Source organism: Centruroides vittatus, unplaced genomic scaffold (assembly GCF_030686945.1).
Source record: "Centruroides vittatus isolate TY-2023 unplaced genomic scaffold, ASM3068694v2 contig_1051, whole genome shotgun sequence".
Taxonomy (NCBI): Eukaryota; Metazoa; Arthropoda; class Arachnida; order Scorpiones; family Buthidae; genus Centruroides; species Centruroides vittatus.
This window is the reverse complement of record NW_027120680.1, coordinates 1,338,768-1,360,293: the sequence shown is the minus strand read 5'-3', so window position 1 is coordinate 1,360,293 and position 21,526 is coordinate 1,338,768. Positions and strand designations below refer to the sequence as shown.

Sequence of the window (21,526 nt, the reverse complement as noted above, 5' to 3'; positions counted from 1 at the left end):
ATAACTAAATGTTACTTTTATTGTACGCATTTGTAATAGTACAAAATATATGCCGAGCAATCAAATAAAAGTAGAATTTGCAAGCAGGTCGAGGCACTACTGCAAGTTGGACTTGCAACATCGTGAGCCAGTAGTGCAATAAGCATATTTGACTCACAGAATTAACGAATCTGACTAGCAGCGTCACCAAACTCGTTCTACTTTCATTTGATGACCTTGTTTATATCATATGGTACATACAATTTTTTAAAATATGTCAACAACTGAAAATGAATATCTACAAAAATTAAAAATCAATATATTAAACCAATAACAGCCCAAAGTAATTATATTTCTGTTACATTTGATGTTTCCAAGTTTGTATCGCATTTTCACTATTGTTTCTACATTAACAGCATAAATACGTTTGAGAAGAAACAAAAAATATTTTAATAAACTTCACAAACTACTATAACGTAAAATACTTTTATTAATTTTTTTTTATTGTTTATAAAAAGTAATTTATACAAATCTGATAAGGTTCTCCGAGCCAACATTAACTTAAACCTGAAAGAAAAATAAAATTTAGTTACTCATGTGCCACAATTAAATTATAATAATTTAACAAAATATAATTCCAGTTTTTGCAATAATTATAACTTTAAATAGAATAAATAGATACGTGTAACGTGTACGAAATAAATATTAATCGATCGATCAAAATTTCATCTATGACTATAATATATATTGTATACGCCTATATTTTTTTAAATTTCTTTCCGTCCGGTAGCCACTTAGAGAGCTTCTTTTCATCATCTACTCTTTTATCATGGGACTGACCAGGCTTACAATAGTGGCAACAGGAAACCATACACACCTGGAAACCCTTCTAGAACTTTAAAAGAACACTTCAGTTTTTTATTTTTTAATGATCAAAAGTTCGGGAACAAATACTACAGAAAATACCATATTAAAGAGGGTCAGGACGAGATCCATTGTATCATCCCCTCTTTTCTATATAAGGTAAGTCCAATTTTATAGCATTTGTAAGAATAGTTTTACTTTTTCTATTTTCTTATGCTATTATATATTATATTAAATATATATATAAAAAATAAAATTTATTTGGAAATAAATATATATAATTCTGCTTTCAATAATATGATTTCTGCAATTAAACTGTATAAATCTTTTTATGCCACGGTTAAGTAAATCGGAGACGTATATATACGGTCGACTCGATTATCCGAGATTGCATTAATTGAAAAAAAGACGAATCGAATGCCAAAAATATCATCTACGAGTCATAATTCTTCGTAAATCACTTTGTAGGCTAATGGCCAGAAGAAGAAGGAAAATGGTAAACTTTGCTGAAGTCTCCAGTTTAATACAAGTAACTTTATATGGTAGTTGTATGCATTGTTCTCTTCATGCTTTCTTTTGAAAATTTACCTGTTCCATTTATAGGATAAAGGAATTTACAAGATGCCAAATTAAGCCAAGCGACAAGGAAAGAGACCCAACATATCCGAGCGGAGTTAGATATTAAATCAGAACAAGAGTCGAAACCACATTCCTTCAGTCACGTCAACATCACTTTTTAAGCTTTAAATGTAACTTCCCTATTGCACAGATTCATTATTCAGAGTATTTTGTTAATTATTATCAAAACATTAATATATATAAATTATTATTACTTAAGTTATTTCTTCTAGCTTTAACATATACTTTAAATCTGTACAAAAATTTACTTTCAATACCTCTATGTCAAATTTAAATGATTTAATACATTCTATTCACATCAAACTAAAAATAAGAAGTTATTCCTAATTTCTTTAGGCTGAGTTTCCACCATTAACTAAATACAGTAATTACAATATAATTTCATTGTCTACTTCACACACAATTATTATTTTCAAATTTTTGACTGCACTTATCTTGTATACAACAAAAAGTTTTAAATAATTAACTATTAAGAAACAGTTTCTGTCTTAAAAAAATATTTCTGAAAGTAAAAGAAAATAGAAATAGTAGCTCAAATATGAAATTTTATTACTTAAAAAATATTACTCCTTTCTCTTACACTTCTCAAATTATAGATTTCTATCACATATTTCTTATTTTATCTAATTTTGAGGCCTTGACCTTCTTATTTAAGTTAAAATCTTGGTTCTCTGTTGTTTAAATATACTATAAATCAAAGGTTGACTCCTGTTTCAACAGCAAATTACCACTCTGGATTGTTATTTCATAATATTTCTTGGAATGTAATTTGATTCTAAAATAGTAATATGATGTGATGGTATTGAATTTACTTCCTGTGAACATTTTTCATTTTCTTTTAATGATACAAATTGCATTTGTTTAGGTAAATATTTATCTAAATAAAATTACATATAAATATTTAGTATATGTAGATAAGTAAATTATGTTTTGTTACGAGTATATGCACGGATCGTACCGTCACGATATCTACTTTCAAATTTCAGTTTCAAAATTAAGGAATTTCAATATAAACTTTTCATGAAAAAGAACCTAAATAAAAATGGCTAGATCGCCAAAGGGTCGTCAGTCTAAGAGACCCAAGTTTGAGTCTTTGTTTGAGTTTGGGCAACTTCAATGGCTTTCGTCGGTAGTTTCGACCCAATTTGCTAGTTTTCATTTCTTGCCATTTGACACCCCACATAATCTGGTCAAATCCAAAGTGGCTTGAAAAAAGGCTGTTAGTGCCAGTAAGAAAAAAATTTTTTAAAAAAAAAAGTGTTATATATCTGGATAAAGACATTTAAAAAAGGTGTCAGCAAACTCTTCTTAACTTCTTTTTTACAATAGGGAGTGTTGGAAAATTTCCAGAAATGGTCAAAAATCATGTCTTCAATAATTTTTCCAATTACAAAATGTTTGCAAAAATCAGCTTGTTTCAAGGATGACAAAATTTTCTTCCATTGTCTTGTACGACTCATATAAAATATTATTATTCTCTGTTTTCTTTTAGAAGTTTTTTTCAGTTTTGCACGTTATTTCGCAACCACTATTTCTCTTCGTCGGATTAATGAGTAGAGTAGTTGTGGAAGAGCAGCAGTTCCATGTTTTACTAGATAAGAAATAATTGTAATGGCTCTATATGACCTAATTTTGTCTTCATTTTCAGGTTTTTTTCCAGATAACAATTTCAACTCTTCCCAAATATTTTAAAATAAATTTTTGGGGAGTTATAGAACATTTGCTATTCCAGTCAGTGAGATAATTATTGTTACATACTTGCAAAATTTAATTACAAGTATCCTCTTAGCATAAAAGAGGTAAGTACTATTCAATAATATAATTCTCTTTAATCTGAAGTGTCGTTACGTCTATGTGACGATTATTATATTCGGATAATTTAAATGATTCAAAATAATACGCATTGCTTGGTAATATTAGGAGATATATTTTTTAAGGATTAAAATTATTCATAATTTCTTGCTCTGTTATTTTAAATTCAAAACAAAAATTTAGAAAAATGCACAGCCTTATGCTTAAATAGAAAGAGCTAAAGCTGCATACTTTTTATATTTGATATATCTCTGTACATTTGTGTCTGAAACTAACAAGGTATTTGGCCTGGGTCTCAGAGGGCTAAAATTTAGTTTTCTATGCTGAAACATATAATATGAGTGTGACAAAAACTAAACTTTTTACAAAGTTTATTCATATACTTTATAGCTTTTAAAGAAAGGTAAAACTTCGTATTTGTAAGTAGCTCGACCTGACTTCTCTTAGACTATACTGTATATAGGTTTATGATAAAAGGAACAATAGATAATATGCATATACTGTATATATATTCTCTAATTTATTTTGCTACGTATAACTATTAAAAAAAAACACAATTTAAATCATTTTTAAATTCGTTTTTGGCATAATTTTGCTTTCTTTAATTGTAAAACATTTTGGGATCAGATAACTATGTTTAAATATGCAAAATAACACCATTAACTAGGAAATTTTCTGGATGAAATCTGTTATTTTGTTGATAAATATTTATTTTTTACCATAATCTAATTATTAAAAATAACAAATTGTTAAAATTGACATTATTACTCACCTAAATAATCATCCATTAATGTGCCAATTGCAAACTGAAATGTAAATATTTTAATTAATAACTATTATTTGCTACCTTTTTTAAATTAAATAAAATCAAATTTAGAAGCTTTAGTTTTAATAAATTTCTTACAATGTCCGTGGCATCTACTCGTGTACCGACAATCTTCAATCTGATTTCGTCGTCCTGCTGTATGACTACATCCTGATGAAAAATATATTTTCATAATTTATTTATTATATTAAATAAAATTTAATTTTTTTTTCCATAAATTAAAGTGTATGTTTTATCTGTTTAGTTGATCTAATGCCAATTAAAGTTGTAAAGTTAAAAACTCTGAATAAATTAAACTTAATCTTCTGTCTTTTAGATCCTAATTTGAACTTTGATACAAAATATGTCCAAATTATAGCTATGAATCAAATTTAATTTGTAAGAACTATAAGATTAATTTATTTTGTCATGAGTTAACACAGTTAATTGCATATTAAGGTATAATATTTAAATAAAAAGCATTACTTACGTCGTCGGGAGTCTTGTAACACGGTGGATTAGAATTGGGATCGAACTGCATGTCAGATGGTATAGACTATAAATTTTAACAAATAAATTTCTATAAATTGTGTACAATGCTATAACAATCATTTAAATTAAAGTAACAATGTGTTGATAAAGAAAAATAATAAAAAAAACCCATCATCACAAAAGACTGATCTCTCTCAGTCTGATAAAATTTCATTTGTATCAACATTTATATTGACAATTGTAAAGTTTATTATTTATAGCCACTTAATGTTACATCTAAAATGGTATAAGAAAATTTTTGATAAACAGCTTACTGAGTTTACACAGTTTATTACGAGAGCTATAAATAATATATCTCATAAATATATTATATATTGTTCCCGAATAAGTGAATTTAAAAGGACAAATCTCTAAGTTAAAAAACTCATGCAAAACAGCATTATTATTCCGATATTTTGGACCTCTGCCTCAAACATTTCATTAGCTAAAAGCCAAGCAAAACTGAGGAACAGACTGTTAAAGTGAACTTCTTTATTGGATTTCATCCTCAGCCTTTGTCATTAGTTTTCACCTTTCAAGCTTTGTCATCCAAAACAAAATATTTTACTTCCAGTTTAAAAAATCTGTCGTTTAGCATCTTTTCTCTCTCAAGAATGTAAAATTATCTGACCACAAAACGAATTATTGCACACGTGCAAAGAATATGCTCTCTCTCTCAATATATTGTAGGACATTGCTAACTCCATCCTCGTGATTCCACATATGTAGTCATGTATTGTTGTTGGATGTTTAACTGACTGATGTCATTGACTCCTTATGATTCTAAAATTAAACCACTTAAGTCTTGTAACTACAGGTCTTCACAGAAGGCAATCAATCAATGTCTTCTTACACTGTAGGTTACACAAAGTCGATAATGTTGTAATTCTTATCGAAACTATAAGAATATGTAACAGAACTTTGAGAATTTCTGATAGATCAAAAACTTTCTTACAAAGAAATACTTTGCAAAATGTTTTGACAAAGCCAATGATATTTTCATGTTCTGGTACAATACCGCCAAGAATCTTTTTAGCATTCTTTTTATATGAAACAATTTACATCAAAACCTCTATTTTACATTGATTTTTAGAAACAGACAAATGTATTAAATATTTTAATATATACAGAGTGATTTGAAATATATGTGAAAAATTTCAGGGACGGATTCTTCAAGTAATTTCAACCATAAAATTTCATTAGAACAAATGTTCACATTAACTTATGGTCAAAATTATTCGAAGAATTAATTCAAAATTTTTTGCATATATTTCAAATCACTCCGTACATCAGATGCAAATAAGGATTGCAGAAAGTTTATGGATTCAAATGAAATTTGGTTTTATAGAAGGTATTCACCATATTTGAATAACAAACTTTTTTTGTATTGGTTGGTAACTTACTTTGTTTGTACATCAACATATGTCATTAAATCTTTTTCTAATTACTATAAATCATTAGCCCAAACATATTTTCCGACGTCTAAGTATCACGTCGTGTAAACAGAGATGGAAAGGAAACATTCCCTGACAAATATTTACATGAAAAATGTATTTCAATTTTGATATGAAACACAATACATAAATGTTTTGCCTCATATCAAAATATACACAAATATATATAATTTGTCATATGTGATAAATTTAAGAATTAAAAATTGTAATACATTTAGCTTAGCTTATTTTTATTGTCATAATCTAAACTCTCAAATGCTAATGTTACATGTTACTAAGTAAATCTTTGTAAATCTAAGACTCATAAAAAAAACTTAACTAAACTATTCATCAAAATTTTATATGATATGTACAGTAATACTTTGGTTTTGTTGATTTTTTCTGCAAAAAATTTGTCTCGATTTTCGTCGGTTTCGGATTTCGCAGATTGTTTTCGGACGGATTATCGACAAAAACCGAGGTATCGCCTTATATATGGCATTCCTACTCGAATTTTTGTTTTAAATTCCACGACTTGCCCCGACTTCACCCAAGCAACTTTGTATAAATTCCCCAACCCTTACGTCCCTTACGACACGGCACCATGACAAAATGAAACAGCGTACGACTTACTACACAAATATGCAATTGCTTCTTCAACTTTTTAGTTAGTTATTTTTTCTAATTAACAGTTACACAATTTTATAATTGCTGAATAATTAAAATTAAAAATAAAATGTTTTATTAAATTAAAATAATTTATCCTGTTATTAATCCACAACCATAAATCTATATGGCTTTGAAAAAAAATAAAAAACCATTATTTATTATTCATTAACAAATCCTGTATAATCCATGTACAAAAGTATATATTGTGTATAATAAAATTTAAAATTTAAATTAAATTTTGGCTGACTGTATTTACATCAAAATATATATAAAATAAAATATAATGAATTACCAACGATCGCCTTAAATAGCGGGCTATAATCTGGCTAATTAAATGATTGATATAAAGCAATTTGTTACTAGAGGTAGACGTTAGGCGTCATCTCATAACTAAATTAATAATTATAAATTATTCATTTAGTTATGAGATGGTGCCTAACGTCTACCTCTAGTAACAAATTGCTTTATATCAATCATTTAATTAGCCAGATTATAGCCCGATATTTAAGGCGATCGTTGGTAATTCATTATATACTGGTCGGGCTTAGAGATGTTTGTTTATTTAAATCTCGACGTAAAAATTAAAATTAACTCATTTGATATAATTTGCAAATTTCAAAAAACTGCTTAAAAACTTGGCCTTTAGGTATAGTATCAGAAAATAAAAATTGACGAATAGTACTTGTGCATTCATTACATTTCTATTATACACACCCCACACATTAAGTCAACATTTCACCGTAATAGTTTTAATATTCTTATTATCAACAGTGCTTCTTCATTTAAATTGTAAAAGAAAAACTTAATACAATTTTTGAAAAACTGGAAAAACTACATGTCTTTAAGCACAAAATACCCCAATGACGTGCATTAACCTAGTGTTTCTCAAACTTCACCTCCCGGTAGAGCTGTTTAATAAATTTTTGTGCGCCATTTACTTAATTTGCATAGTTTGCTGTCAATATACGTGTCTAGACCCGCAGGGATCTGTAGACCGCACACTGTTGAGAAATCTACTATCTAAATTATCTCAATTACCTGAATGTGAAAATTTCTACAATTCAGCACTACACTGCAAAAATTTTCAGTGTTTTCAGATGCTTTCAATGATGTCAAATAAAGAAAGCAGTTAAGTATCTCAGAAGGCAATGCAACACATGGAAATCTTGCAAGGAGGGATGCCTCCCAAGAAGACTTTCTACGGGAAACTGACTCTATTAGGTGTTAATTTGTGAAGAAAACCTGAAAAACTTCGCGTGGCCAGCCCATTGGTGAGATGCAAACCTGCAACCAACTACCAGTGTTTTATCCACTAAGACATTGTTGGGGCTAAGCACATAAGGAAGCCAGTATTAATTACCATGGCTCAGACCCAACTTGTGTTATTTTAACATTTCAATTTCAAAAATTATAATGTTTTAATGAAATCATTTAAATTGTAAATGTATTTAATTTTTCCTATTAACTTATTTAACTTAAATAATGTAAAAGTGTGTTTTAGAAGTTAGACAAAATGGCCACGGTAGGAAAATAATTTCAATAATGTGAAAATTTTCCTTTTTACGATTTTTTAGTGATCATTACTTGAGGTTCGTCCTTAACTGAAATTTTTGAGCCTTAAAAAAATTCCTTCTGCGGTCGTCGTCATAAATAACTTTTGTATTTTGGACGTAAAAGTCCATTAATTATTGTCCGTGCTATAAATAAAAATAATCATTTATGGCACTAAATTCAATTTTATTTCTCGTATTGCATCAAGTTTATAATTGTATATGCTATCCTATGACGACGAAAACGTGTGCTTAAATTAAAGCATTCTCTTAATCTAAAATATTTATGTTAACTTATCAGTTTAGAGTTGCGTGGCAAATTGTATGATAGTCCTACTTACTTATATGTATGATTTAATTTGAATTTTCCAAACTATGTAATAATAATAATTATTAATTGGTTCATAAATTATGGTTTTATTTTGTGTGCAATAATTTTTGGAGAAATTTTGAGTCCTGAAAATATCCTGCGTGTCTTTTCATAACTTGCATTGTACCACGTTATTTCTTGCTGCCTGCAGACGACTACACTTGGTCTATCTTATTGTGAGCAAAAAAATTAACGAGCAGCCAAGGAGACAAATTCCCCGACTTTTTCTGACTTTCTGACAAAAATTGTCATATTCCCCGACTTTTCTGAACACAAATGAAAATTCCTGACTTTCCGAGTGCACGGGAACCCTGTACATAATTACATAACATGTTGATAAGTTTTTTGATAACTTGCCATTTTTGATTTTCTTTTTGTTTGCAGACAAGAAAGTGCATTATTTCCTCTTCTCACATCCAAAGTCCAGGCCTGGCAATTGATCAAACCTGATTTTCATTTACATAACATTGTTTGTTAGGTTTAACTCTGGGTAAATCAAATAGTGCATTACACACAAAAACATTTTCATTCCTTACTTTCCACTGTTTATTTTATACTTTAAGTATATATTCAGTCTATGTCCAAAAAACTGAAAATCTAGAAATCCAAACCACTTGCAGTCCCAAGCTTGTCAGTTATTTGGTTTAGTACAGTCATATTCTCTCTTTAATGTTGAAATTCACTTGGAAATAAATAAACAGTTTCATTTTTCTAGGCAAAGAGTAATGATAAAAACTACTTACGTGTCTGGAAATGAAACATGAAAGTGGACCAATTTCTGTGAACAAACCAACCTAAAAATTTTATAAAAATTTATAATCTAATTAATATTTTATCATTTTTCATAAAATATTTTTTAAAAATTTGAGAGACTAACAATTATTATGCAAAACTACAATGTACACACTTTAAAAACTGCTTCGGAGGTCTTATTTCCGAACCGAGAGTTTGCCCTCGAGCAAAGGCGGCAGTACAGCGAATAACGAACGCGACGTATCTCGGCCAAACCGTTCCGAAAAATTGTTAAAAGTTCGATACAGACTTTTTCAAAATTTAAATTCCTTATATTTTCTAGAATACTAAGATTTTATATTAGATTCTTAATTTTAAAAACTATATTTGTTGTATTTCTTTTTCTGTTTTTATCTGAAAAACATGGTTATGTATTATCATTGAACATGCTTTGAATTTGTTTTTTTTTTTTTTTAACTTAAAATTGTCTTTACTTCATGTCCTTTAACATGAAAAAAAACCAGTTTTTTACTCACACTGAGGTTAACTTACCAAGTGGATCCAGAATATTTGGTAATCAGTAAAGTTTAACAATTATTACTACAATAAATTTATGATATTTGTATATTTTTAAATATGTAAATTTTGTCAATTATATTTCATGTTTATCCTATATATTAATAAGCATTTATATAAATAAAAAATAATTTAATTTAAATTATGATGTTTGTAATATAATTTAAAATAGTGATATTGATATTGCATAAACAACATATCTTTATTATGAAGATTGAAACTGACCCAATTAAAACTATTTATTTTGAATTTTAACTCATTATTATCAAGTCGGCTAGTTAACTCGTCATAGTACTATACGTAACAATTGGGTTCGTAGTCCACGACGTTCCATTCCACTCAAATCCATTGACGGACCATTCCTTTATAATATTCAATGTCAATAGTTACATAAAACTGGTAGCACCCTGATGGATCTCAAAATAGACAAAGTTTAGTTCATGATCAAACATGACATTCTTCCATTAACCAAAAACCAATAGAATTGTGTGATGGTACATGTGTACTTGATGCTCAACATTTATGTCAGAGACGTAAAAGTGCAAATATATGTATTATATATAAATATATTAATAAATGCTGCAAAAAATCACCCAATCTATATATATATAATCGAGACGAGTTGATAATAATAATAATAATAATAATAATAATAATTACTATGCCTTACTATGGTTACTATGCCTTGACTTTGGTCCGGCATAGTACACAGCCACCGGTGTTAACCGAGTATATCTCACTTAACCCAACATAATAATAATAATAATCAGCGCAGAGCCCAAACGGTTAGGAGTTGAAAGTTGAAATTTGGTACACAGATAGGGTACGTCACGAAAACGCACACTAAGAAGGGATTTTTCGAAATTCTTCTCCACGGGGGAGAGGGACAGGATTAAAGCTTCTATATACATTATTGAGACGTGCCTAAACGGTTAGGAGTTGAAAGTTGAAATTTGGTACGCAGTTAGGGTATGTTAAGAGAACGCACACTAAGAAGGGATTTTTCGAAATTCCTCCCCACGAGGGAGAGGGACAGGATTAAGTCTTAACACTTCCATCAACAATGGAAGTGTTAAGTAACAATGGAAGTGTGAAGTAATAATGGAAGTGTCAACAATGGAAGTGTGAAGTAATAATGGAAGTGTCAACAATGGAAGTGTTAACAATGGAAGTGTTACGTAACAATGGAAATGTTAAGAGCTCAAACGGTTAAGAGTTGAAAGTTGAAATTTGGTACATAGTTATGGTACATCACAAAAACGCACACTAAGAAGGGATTTTTCGAAATTTCTCCCCACAGGGAGAGGGACAGGATTAAGGCTTAACACTTCCATCAACAATGGAAGTGTTAAGTATCAATAGAAGTGTTAAGTAACAATGGAGAACAAGAGAAAGCGACGTGCAAGATTCACGGGTGCTGGGGGGGGGAAAAAAAGAGTAATATGTTAGAACATATTTGATTTTCAAATTTAAACAGATTGATTCGGTTTTTCTCGACCCTTCTTCTTTAGAACATTCGATGAAAATCGAACGATATAATCAGAACACGTCGTGAAAATCGAACAATATTACAATATTCGATTTTCAAATTCGACCTTTCATTAGAAATATTTAGTTTGTTGATGAAATTACTCTTTTTCTTCTGTGACTATAACGTAATAATATTAATCTTCGCTATCATTACTTTTGCCCGAGCAACGCCGGGCCTATCTGCTAGTCTTATATAATATTGGACTAAAAGAACATAAAAATAATAAATTTAAAGTTTTATTTGGAGAAAAATTGCAAAACATTTTTCCTGGAGTAACAGATTAGAATATAATATAATATAAAAAATACAACTAATTCAAATAATTTCATTATACCAAGCTTATGATAGATGTTCTTGACAGCTTCACTACATTTTTAACTTCAAATATATCTACATTGTGAAATAAGGAGTATTTTTCTTTTTGTCAAGTTTAAGTAATTACCCGGACTCTAACAGATTCATAATTGTCAACTACGAACTACTGTATTGTAACAAAAATATTTTCGACAATCTTTAATCTTACAGGACTGCAACATCTAACGGAAGTAGACTATAAACTAGCCTTTAATCCGAAAGCACTTGCTACTAATCAATACATTAAATCAGAGATTCTCGACCAGTGGTATGCTTACCACCGGTGATACACGAGAGAGCAGTAAATGGTATGTGAAAGAATTTGGCAGTATTGCATAACACGAAAAGAAGTGAAATAAATGAATGCATTATTTCTACACTTAAAAGAATAAAAATAAGTTGAGCTTTTTACCAATTTAGAAAGATTTTCTATAGAAAATTATTTGAAAATGAATGATTAATTGGCATCAACCTTAAAAAAATCATTGTTCTTCATTAATAAATGACTTCAATTTGTATTTCCTAGAAGACTACAAAAATAAAAATTGGATCAGAAATACACTAAGTTCCAATATACCTGAAAATTTATCGAACAAAGAAAACAAACAACCAATAAAAATTTCATGCAATAGAATTTTAATAGACGATTTTAAAAAACAACACGCGTGAATTAATCAAAAGGAAGATTTTAAAGAAATTTCAAATAGGACTATTAAATTTTTAATGCCATTTTGCACAACTTATTTCAGTGTAAAAAGATTTTCTTCATTGTTGCATTTGACAAACAAATACGGAACAAAATTAAGATTGAAACCCAATTTATGTTGCAAATTGAGTGATACAATGCTAGACATAAAAAAACTGATCAAACAAGCCCCAGTTTCACATTAAATTTTTTAGTAATTTGTAATATTTCAGATAATTAATTTGATAGTCAGTTATTTTTAATGTAAGAAAAATATTTTTGTTTTAATCCTTATTTGTGCGATTTGAATACAAATACCAGAGACAAAAATTGCAATATTTTTATATTTTTTTTTATTTTCAAAATAAATATTTAAAAAATAAAATAGCTCATTCTTCAATTATTAATTCCTAAAATCGTCTAAGGTTAAAATCATATAAAATCAATCAACCGTTTTTTCATCCGTAACCACATTAATCAGAGACAAAGAACCAATACTAAGGTGAACAACCGCTCGCATAATCATATAGTTAATCACATACTCTGAACCAATTACCGTGTATAGATAACAAAAACAAATGTTTTTAAACTTCTTCTAGGTTCTTCGTCGGGTTTTTTCAACGATTCCTCAATGGTTTCTTGTTTCGGAGTAAAACTTGAACAAGAGTTCAAATGAAGTTCGAAAAAATTAAAGCCATGTTGTGCCTGCCCTACCGGGACTCGACGAACGATTAAAAACACCCAATGAAGAACTCAGAAGGAGTTTGAAAACATTTGTTTGTGTTATCTGCACACCGTAATTGATTCAGAGTACATGATCAATAGTAAGGTGTTTAGATGCTAATATTTATTGTAACTATACATTTTGGGTGTTTCCTTTTTTTAATGAAACACTCTTCTTCGGGTTACACAAAACTAAGGAAAACATTAAAAAAAATAAAACAGAAAATACAATATTTAAATAAAATAAAAATACATATTATACACCAACCTTTTTTGCATTTAACATGAAAACTTTGTTTACGCATTTTTCGCCGTTTTCGAAACATTGTTTAACCGACATTAATTTGCCTGTGTGCTTTTATATCCTACGATATCCATCCATACACCCTCTATTTCCATTCTATTATTTAAATTAATGGGTGTTATGCACACTTACAATTTGTGTGTGTTCTTTAAATCTAAGCAAATACAGATCTTTCTCTTTATAAAGTATTTTTACATTATTTTGTTAATGACATGTCCAAATTGTTCACAATGCCCTGTCTACAATGATTAATTATTTTTTAATCTGATTGCAGCTTCATGTTCTGGGAATCTAACCCAGAGATGTCTTCCTTATGTAAACGACCGGGTAAAATGTACTGTACATGTAATCTACTAACAAATCAAATTTGCAGAAAAGAGACCAAATATTTAAACTTGGCATCCCCAAAATCACTTAAAACATATTTTGTGCTGGCTGGTAACCTGCACAAAATATGCAAATTACCATTTGATGTTTGCTGTGAATGCTACAGTTTCTTAGAGTTAACATTAGGAAAATATATGATATCTAAAAATATTTAAGATGATGTATTTTCGATTGATGTCTAATTGGCCAATGAAATTGTGTTATTTTGTACCGTCCAAGTATCGGGATAAAAATGAAATAATAGGCTGAAATAACCAAACTCTATATGGTTTTCATTTTAATGTTTGTTATATTATACAGGGTAACAATAATTAACCCATAGAAAGTTTATAGCGATGCTGCACATGAACTTTTTTACTGTCACCAATTTACGTACTGTTGTGTTTAATTCTCTGTGATTTCCTGCCTGTGTAGATGTGCTTTCGGTGTAATAAGGGTTAGTTCTTTATTTTTTTAAGGATGTTAAACAAACGTTGTGAAATTTTGGAGCTATTCTGGCAAGGAAAGCGTCAATGTGAAATTGTTCATTTGCTCGGTGTTCCCAAAATAACAGTCTTGGACGCAGTTCGGTGATTCAAGGAGCTTGGCCACGACGTGACCATCCCGGACGTGGAAGAAAGCGCACTGTCAATACGTCTAGGAACTGCAAGATCATCAAAAAGCAAGTTGACAAACATGAGAAGGTCTCCATGAGAAAAACTGCTTGTATGATCAGAATCAATCATGAATTAGTGCAGTTAATGGCGAAAAAGGAACTTGGACTCAAGCCCTACAAGTTCCAAAAGGTTCTGCTCCTCACCAATGAAAACAAGCACGTGAGACTCCAAAGATGCTGTCAACTCAAGCATCAGGCGATAGGTCGACAATGGGAGCACATTCTCTTCACAGACAAGAAGCTTTTCTCTGTACAACAGGCATACAACCATCAAAATGACAGGAACTAGTCCATGGAGACTCCCAGATGCTCAGCCATCATCGAACATTGCCAAAATCCAATTTCAATCATGGTTTGGGGCGGAATTTTTGCAAGTGGCAAGACATCCCTTGTTTTCATCAATCAAGGGACCAAAATCAATCAAGACATGCACCACCGTGACATTCTCGAGGCCGTGGTACTTCTGTGGGCTCAGCAGCATTTTGGTGGTGTGAAATGGATGTTTCAGCAGGACTCGGCACCGGCACACAGGGCAAAGAAGACTCGGGAGTGGTGCAAAACCCATTTTCCCGATTTTATCTCATCTGTGGAATGGCCATCATACTCGCCGAATCCAAACCCAATGGACTACACCGTGTGGTCCATTTTGGAGGCTAGTGCCTGCACTAAGCGCTACAAAACTTTGGAGTCAATGAAGCAATCCTTGTGCCGGGAGTGAGACAAACTGTCTCCAGAAGAGCTGCGGCCCATTGCAGAGAATTTCAAAATGCATTCGGGGCTCTGCATCAAGACAAAAGGAGGCCACTTTGAAACTGGCTGAACATCTGATTAATAAATAAAGTATTGTCACTGTTATCTGCTGTTGTTTTGCTAATTTTCATTTCTTTAATAAATTTACGATGCATAAAACAGCGTAAAGGTTTATCACACACGAGTGACCAACGTAACACATTTTAAAATTCTTTTATTCATCTACTGTACACAATTTAAAGAATTTTTAAAATATGTTATATTGGCCACTCGTGTAATAAACTCTTACGCAAGATAACCTTTGTAATTATAAATCAAATACTATAATATAATATAATAGAAAGGTTGGATGTATGAAATAATTTAATGATCTTAATCTTTGCTGTTATTTTTTGCCTGAACAATGCCAGGTTCATCTGATATAAGGGAAAAACAAATCTTTATGAACTCCATTTTTATATTTAACTTTAAATCTATTTTTTGTATATTCTAATATCCATTTTTTTAATAATCTTCTGGGGTAGACATTTAATAAAAATTTATTTATTAACTCACTTTGTGTTCTTTTTTCTATCTTCTATTTTGGTTGTTCTGATCCATATCGTAAACAAATCTGTCACAAAATTTTTTTATTGCTAAAGGACAACATGATTTATAATTTATAGTTTTTTTATATTACAACATTTTTTATATGATTTTATATTAAGTACACTTTTACATGAAGTTATGGTTATATCTAAATAATAAAAAATAAAGAAAAGTTACAGGAAGCTGGAGTAGTATATGAGTTAAAATGTACAGTACATGTGAAGATCTGTTGTTACATAGGTGAAACAAGAAGACAGCTCTAAGTTAGAATCCCAGAACACAAAGCTGCAATCAGATTAAAAAATAATCAATCATCATAGACAGGGCATTGTGAACAATTTGGACGCGTCATTAACAAAAATAATGTAAAAATACTTTATAAAGAGAAAGACCTGTATTTGCGTAGATTAAAGACCAACAACTGCCGAATTATCGGGCTAGCAAATGGCTATAGTAATATTAATAATTTAAGTTAATTTGGTACTAGAGTTAGGCGTTAGGCGCCATCTCTTGCTAAATTTAATAATTAGAATTTTAATTAAATAATTTTAAATAAATTTAGGCTTAACTGGAAGAAAAGAATCGGCTCGAAGCGGGATTTCTTCCAGTTAAGCCTAAATTTATTTAAAATTATTTAATTAAAATTCTAATTATTAAATTTAGCAAGAGATGGCGCCTAACGCCTAACTCTAGTACCAAATTAACTTAAATTATTAATATTACTATAGCCATTTGCTAGCCCGATAATTCGGCAGTTGTTGGTCTTTATATATAACGGGTTAGTTGTTGTTTATTTATTTGCGTAGATTTAAAGAACACACAGAAATTGTAAGTGTGCATAACACTATTAGTTTAAATAATGGAATGAAAATAGAGGGTGTATGGATGGATATCGTAGGATATAAAAGCACACAGGCAAACTAATGTCGGTTAAACAATGTTTCAAAAATGGCAAAAAATGCGTAAATGAAGTTTTTATGTTAAATGCAAAAAAGGTTGGTGTATAATATGTATTTTTATTTTATTTAAATATTGTATTATCTGTTTTATTCTTTTTATGTTTTCCTTAGTTTTGTGTAACCCGAAGAACGGTGTTTCATTAAAAAAAGGAAACACCCAGAATGCATAGTTACAATAAATATTAGCATCTAAACACCTTAGAATTGGTTCTTTGTCTCTGATCAATGCAGTTACGAATGAAAAAATTGTTGATTGATTTTATACGATTTTAACCTTAGAAGATTTTAGGAATTAATAATTGATTTTAAATAAACTGCACCATTAATATATTTATTATATTTATATATTCTCTCCACAGTATGCAATAGTTAAAAGGTTGAAAACCACTGCATTAAACTATTAACATATCAAAATATGTAAATACTTTTCATGTTTAATATGCCTTTGTGTCCTTAACTTAATTTAAACTTATTTCGTCTACTAGTACTTTATCAATTAACATGACTTATTATACTGGATTTCCAGATGCAGCAATCAGGTCTTACAGATCAGAGTGATTTAAATAAGCAATATTATTTCTGATCTGTAAGACCGAATTGCTGCATCCATAAATCCAGTATAATAAGTCATGTTAATTGATAAAGTACTAGTAGACAAAATAAGTTTAAATTTAAACTTCTTATGTTAATTACTAATTTACTTACTTTATTAACCTGCGTTACTACCGCATCCAGAACTTCACCTTTAAATGGCCTAAAAACAATAGCTTTATATTTAACAGGGTACACTACAAATCCACGACCTGGCTGAATCAAACCCGCACCTATATTATCTATGGTTGTTACTGCAATCACAAATCCATATCTAAAAATAGTAATTATAATGTTTATAAAAAGAACATATTGATTTAATAGCTGTATTATAACTTATTACAGATGAAACAAACATACTTTCCAGTACACGTTCCTTCTACTTCGGTAAACAACTTTTGCTTCACTGTCTCCAAAAGCTGAGGGCCAAAATAGCGAGGATGAAGAAGAATTTCATGCTCTAAAGATATCTAATGGCAGAATACATTAGAATATTTATCTTATTCAATAAATTTATATAATAATGTTTTAATCTATTATACAAAAAAAATTCTTAATTGTCAATTAATATAAATGTCAAAAAAATTAATTTTAAGTTGTTATATATACAGTAAACTTTGACTAACTCAGACTAATAAGGAGTAAAGGTTATCTGAATTAGTGAATATTTTCTCTGACGACACAGAAAATGAGAAGGTGGATATACAGTAATTTATTATAATCAGCTTTATACAGAAGTTTACTGAGGTTTAGTACATTATACTGATGAATTTATTATTACAGGAAATGAGTTCAAAAATTTCACAGCAGTACAGTAGACTACAATATATAATCTTTAGTAACTTTTCAATGCAATAATCTAATGTTTAGTGTTGCAAAGACTTCCAGATATTGAAAACACTTGTTAATTACAATTACTTGTTAATTATAATTTTTCTATAAATTTTCAAAAAACTACAAAGTCATGAAGCCATCCAAATGGCACAATACCGTGAACAGTGGAAAGATACAATTAAAGCCATCAATTGGTAATATCACCGTGCCCTCCGAAGGGCATAGGACTAAGAAGAAGACAAAGTTATGCAAAGTCTAAGTTAGTGAGATTTTACTGTATTTATCTTCCGTAAGTCCTTCACAAAATAAATTGTATACAACATAAAAGGTTTTCGTTGAGATAGTTTAGCGTTTCTTTAACTTGGTGGATATATCATATTATTTTGTTTTATAATAATTTATCTTATTGGTATAAATATACTATCCATATATATAGATATGAATTAATGCATAATTATATGTGAAAATTTAATTTAAAAATATATTTATCTTCAATAAATAGAAATAGTCAAGAAAAACATTTTATATTCATTAAAGTAATTTTTAGAAGCTGCAGTAGTTTCTAACGGGATGTTAAAAACCAATGAACACAATATAATAATGAGAAGTCACTGCTTAAACATATCATTATATTATAGTATATCATTATATTATCGTATAGCATTTATACAAGAGCTGAACTTTTAATCAATTACTTAATTTTAATTAAAAAACTCAAATTAACATTTAAAAATGTATTAATTCATTTCAAATATTGATAATAAACACCCATAAAATACACAGCTATCACACTTCAGTATGATCATACCATTTACTGACAAACAACATACTATCTTAAAATATATATATTTTGTATTTTAAGATAATGGATATTACTTTATAAATCCATTTTGCATTTTTTTGCAGCAACAAAGCCTCAAATAAAAGGTAGTCTCCTTAAGTGAAAATTGTTTTGGACAATTACTAGTGTTGTGAACGATGGAAAATGAATACATTTTGTAGCTGCAATATATTTTATATTCGAATGTAAATACTATCGGCCAAAAATCTTTAATTTTAATACATTATCTTCCAAATTCAGAACTCAAAATACAATCAAATTTTGATTTAACACCTCCATTTGTTCACCTTAGCAATCTCTGTAACTGGCACTAAACTGAAGCCCTTCACACAATAAAAACTATATACAGTAATAACACAAATAGAATATTTGAAAATAGTTCATTAGAAATAAACTCCAGAATTTTTATTTCTGTAGGGTTATTTGTTAAGAAATAAAAAAAGTCCTGCAATAAAAAATCTTTCACATAGGTGTTGATGTTTTCTTTTCTCCACAGCTTGTAGTTTCAAATATAAACTTTTCTAAAGTTCTACAGTTCATTTTCTGAAGTGTGGACCCGAGATGAAGTCTAAAGTTATTTTGGACGAATTTATCAATTAAAAAGTAATGGCTTCTAGTAAACTATGTTTACTTTTTAAACTATTAAAGAAATAGTTGTAAAAATGCCAACGTTTCTAGTTAAAAGTTTAAAGTTACAAGTACAGTATATTAGTCATTTCAATTCTAAATACTGTATTGCATACTTTTTATTTGTTACATTAATATTAATGGCTTGTTGCCTATCTACATAAGAGACATTACACAGTTCAAAGATCATTTAGTTTACGATTTAAAGATTTATCATGTTATTTTGTCATTTTTGATGATATTATACGATTTAAATTTGTATTAACATGTTAATTGGTACCATTTGTGTATATGAATCCACTAATCTATGTAACTGAATATATATAACTTAAATCGTGGATCCGGCAGAAAAACGGGTAATTATTTTTAAGCAATACACCAACGTTTTTCTCTCGTAATTTTATCTACAATTGAGACGTACACGAAAAATAATTTCCGATAAACATTTTCCTATTATTGTGATGTCGAGGATCTTAAAATTAAAATCGACATTAGGAACCATTACCACGTTCAATTTTATTATTATGGTAACAAATATCGATTTATATGGTAGCTGCAATTCATTTATATTGTAAAATTTTACATTTTACAAATCAATATTTTAACTTGCAAGATTACTCATTTGATATTCAAAAGTTCAAAATAGATTAGGTAATCTGGCCAAAGTAGGCAAGGAAATCACTAAAATGCATTCCAGAGCACTAAGTGTTAATTAAAAAAACAAAAAGGTGTGCGAGTTGTCTAAAAATTGTAACAGCAAGGAAAATATGTTTGTATAGTTACTTATTACTCTTAATAGATTATAGACAGAAAGCTTATAATGCAAGAAAAACATTTGTTCTCCAAAAGTTCCTGCTAAATTGTGAGATTTTTTTAGATTTAAGTCTTAATCAGTAATAAACATATGTATTTAGCAACAGTAATATGTACAGCCCACTCTTAATTAATTGAAAGAATGAGATTATCTGTGGTAAGTATTATTAAAGACCTATACAAGTGCATTGCCTAGATCTTTAATAAACATACCACAGATACTTTCTTTGCTCTACTTGTCATGGATAATCCCATGCTTTTAAATAATGAAAAGCCAAATTGAAAAAATGATAAAGTTTGTATTATAGTCACGATGTTTATTATTACCTTATAACAAAGAAGTAATATACAGTTGGCAATTGTTTTGATACAGTGACAGAACACTTGTTATACTTTCAAAATACTCAATATTACGACAATGATTCTTACTACACCTTTTAACTAACATCATTAATTTATAATTTAATATGAATAGAGAAAATTCGAGTCTTACGTGATAAAACATCCTGCGTGATAATATTCCGCCAAAAGCGAGGATACTAATCACGTTTCAAAATGTTCTAAAACAGAAAGCGCCACCTATTAAATACATAATTTTAAATTAATTTGGTAATTTTTTATGAATTATTTTTAATCTAAATTATAGAATTAAATAATTATCTAATTAATAATTATATATTTATTACATAGCTAATGTTTATTTAATAATTAATTTTGTCGACGTTTTCTTCCCAATACAGAATTTTTCCGCTAGATGGCAACATGTTTTTATTTTGAATTTTAGGAATGGAACTGGTTCCTAACTCAGAAACTGTAATCATTATTTAATTGAAACATTAAAAACGTGTCTATATACATATTATTAAAATTTGTGCAAATAATTTTTAAATGAAATTAATAAACTTTGAATTCTTCCTGAAAATC

The 21,526-nt window shown here is 29.1% G+C and overlaps 1 protein-coding gene across 1 annotated transcript; it reads right to left on the bottom strand.

Moving 5' to 3' along the window:
* Nucleotides 1-451: 451 nt before the first annotated feature.
* Polr2G (DNA-directed RNA polymerase II subunit Rpb7) lies at nt 452-21,181 on the bottom strand. Its single transcript, XM_067265766.1, has 8 exons — nt 21,096-21,181; nt 17,848-17,957; nt 17,602-17,761; nt 9,396-9,446; nt 4,590-4,655; nt 4,199-4,270; nt 4,067-4,100; nt 452-546 (listed from the first exon to the last, which is right to left on the bottom strand). The coding sequence occupies exons 1-8, from the start codon at nt 21,105-21,107 to the stop codon at nt 536-538; spliced, it is 516 nt and encodes a 171-aa protein (XP_067121867.1). The 5' UTR covers nt 21,108-21,181; the 3' UTR covers nt 452-535.
* Between the last annotated feature and the right edge of the window lie 345 nt (nt 21,182-21,526).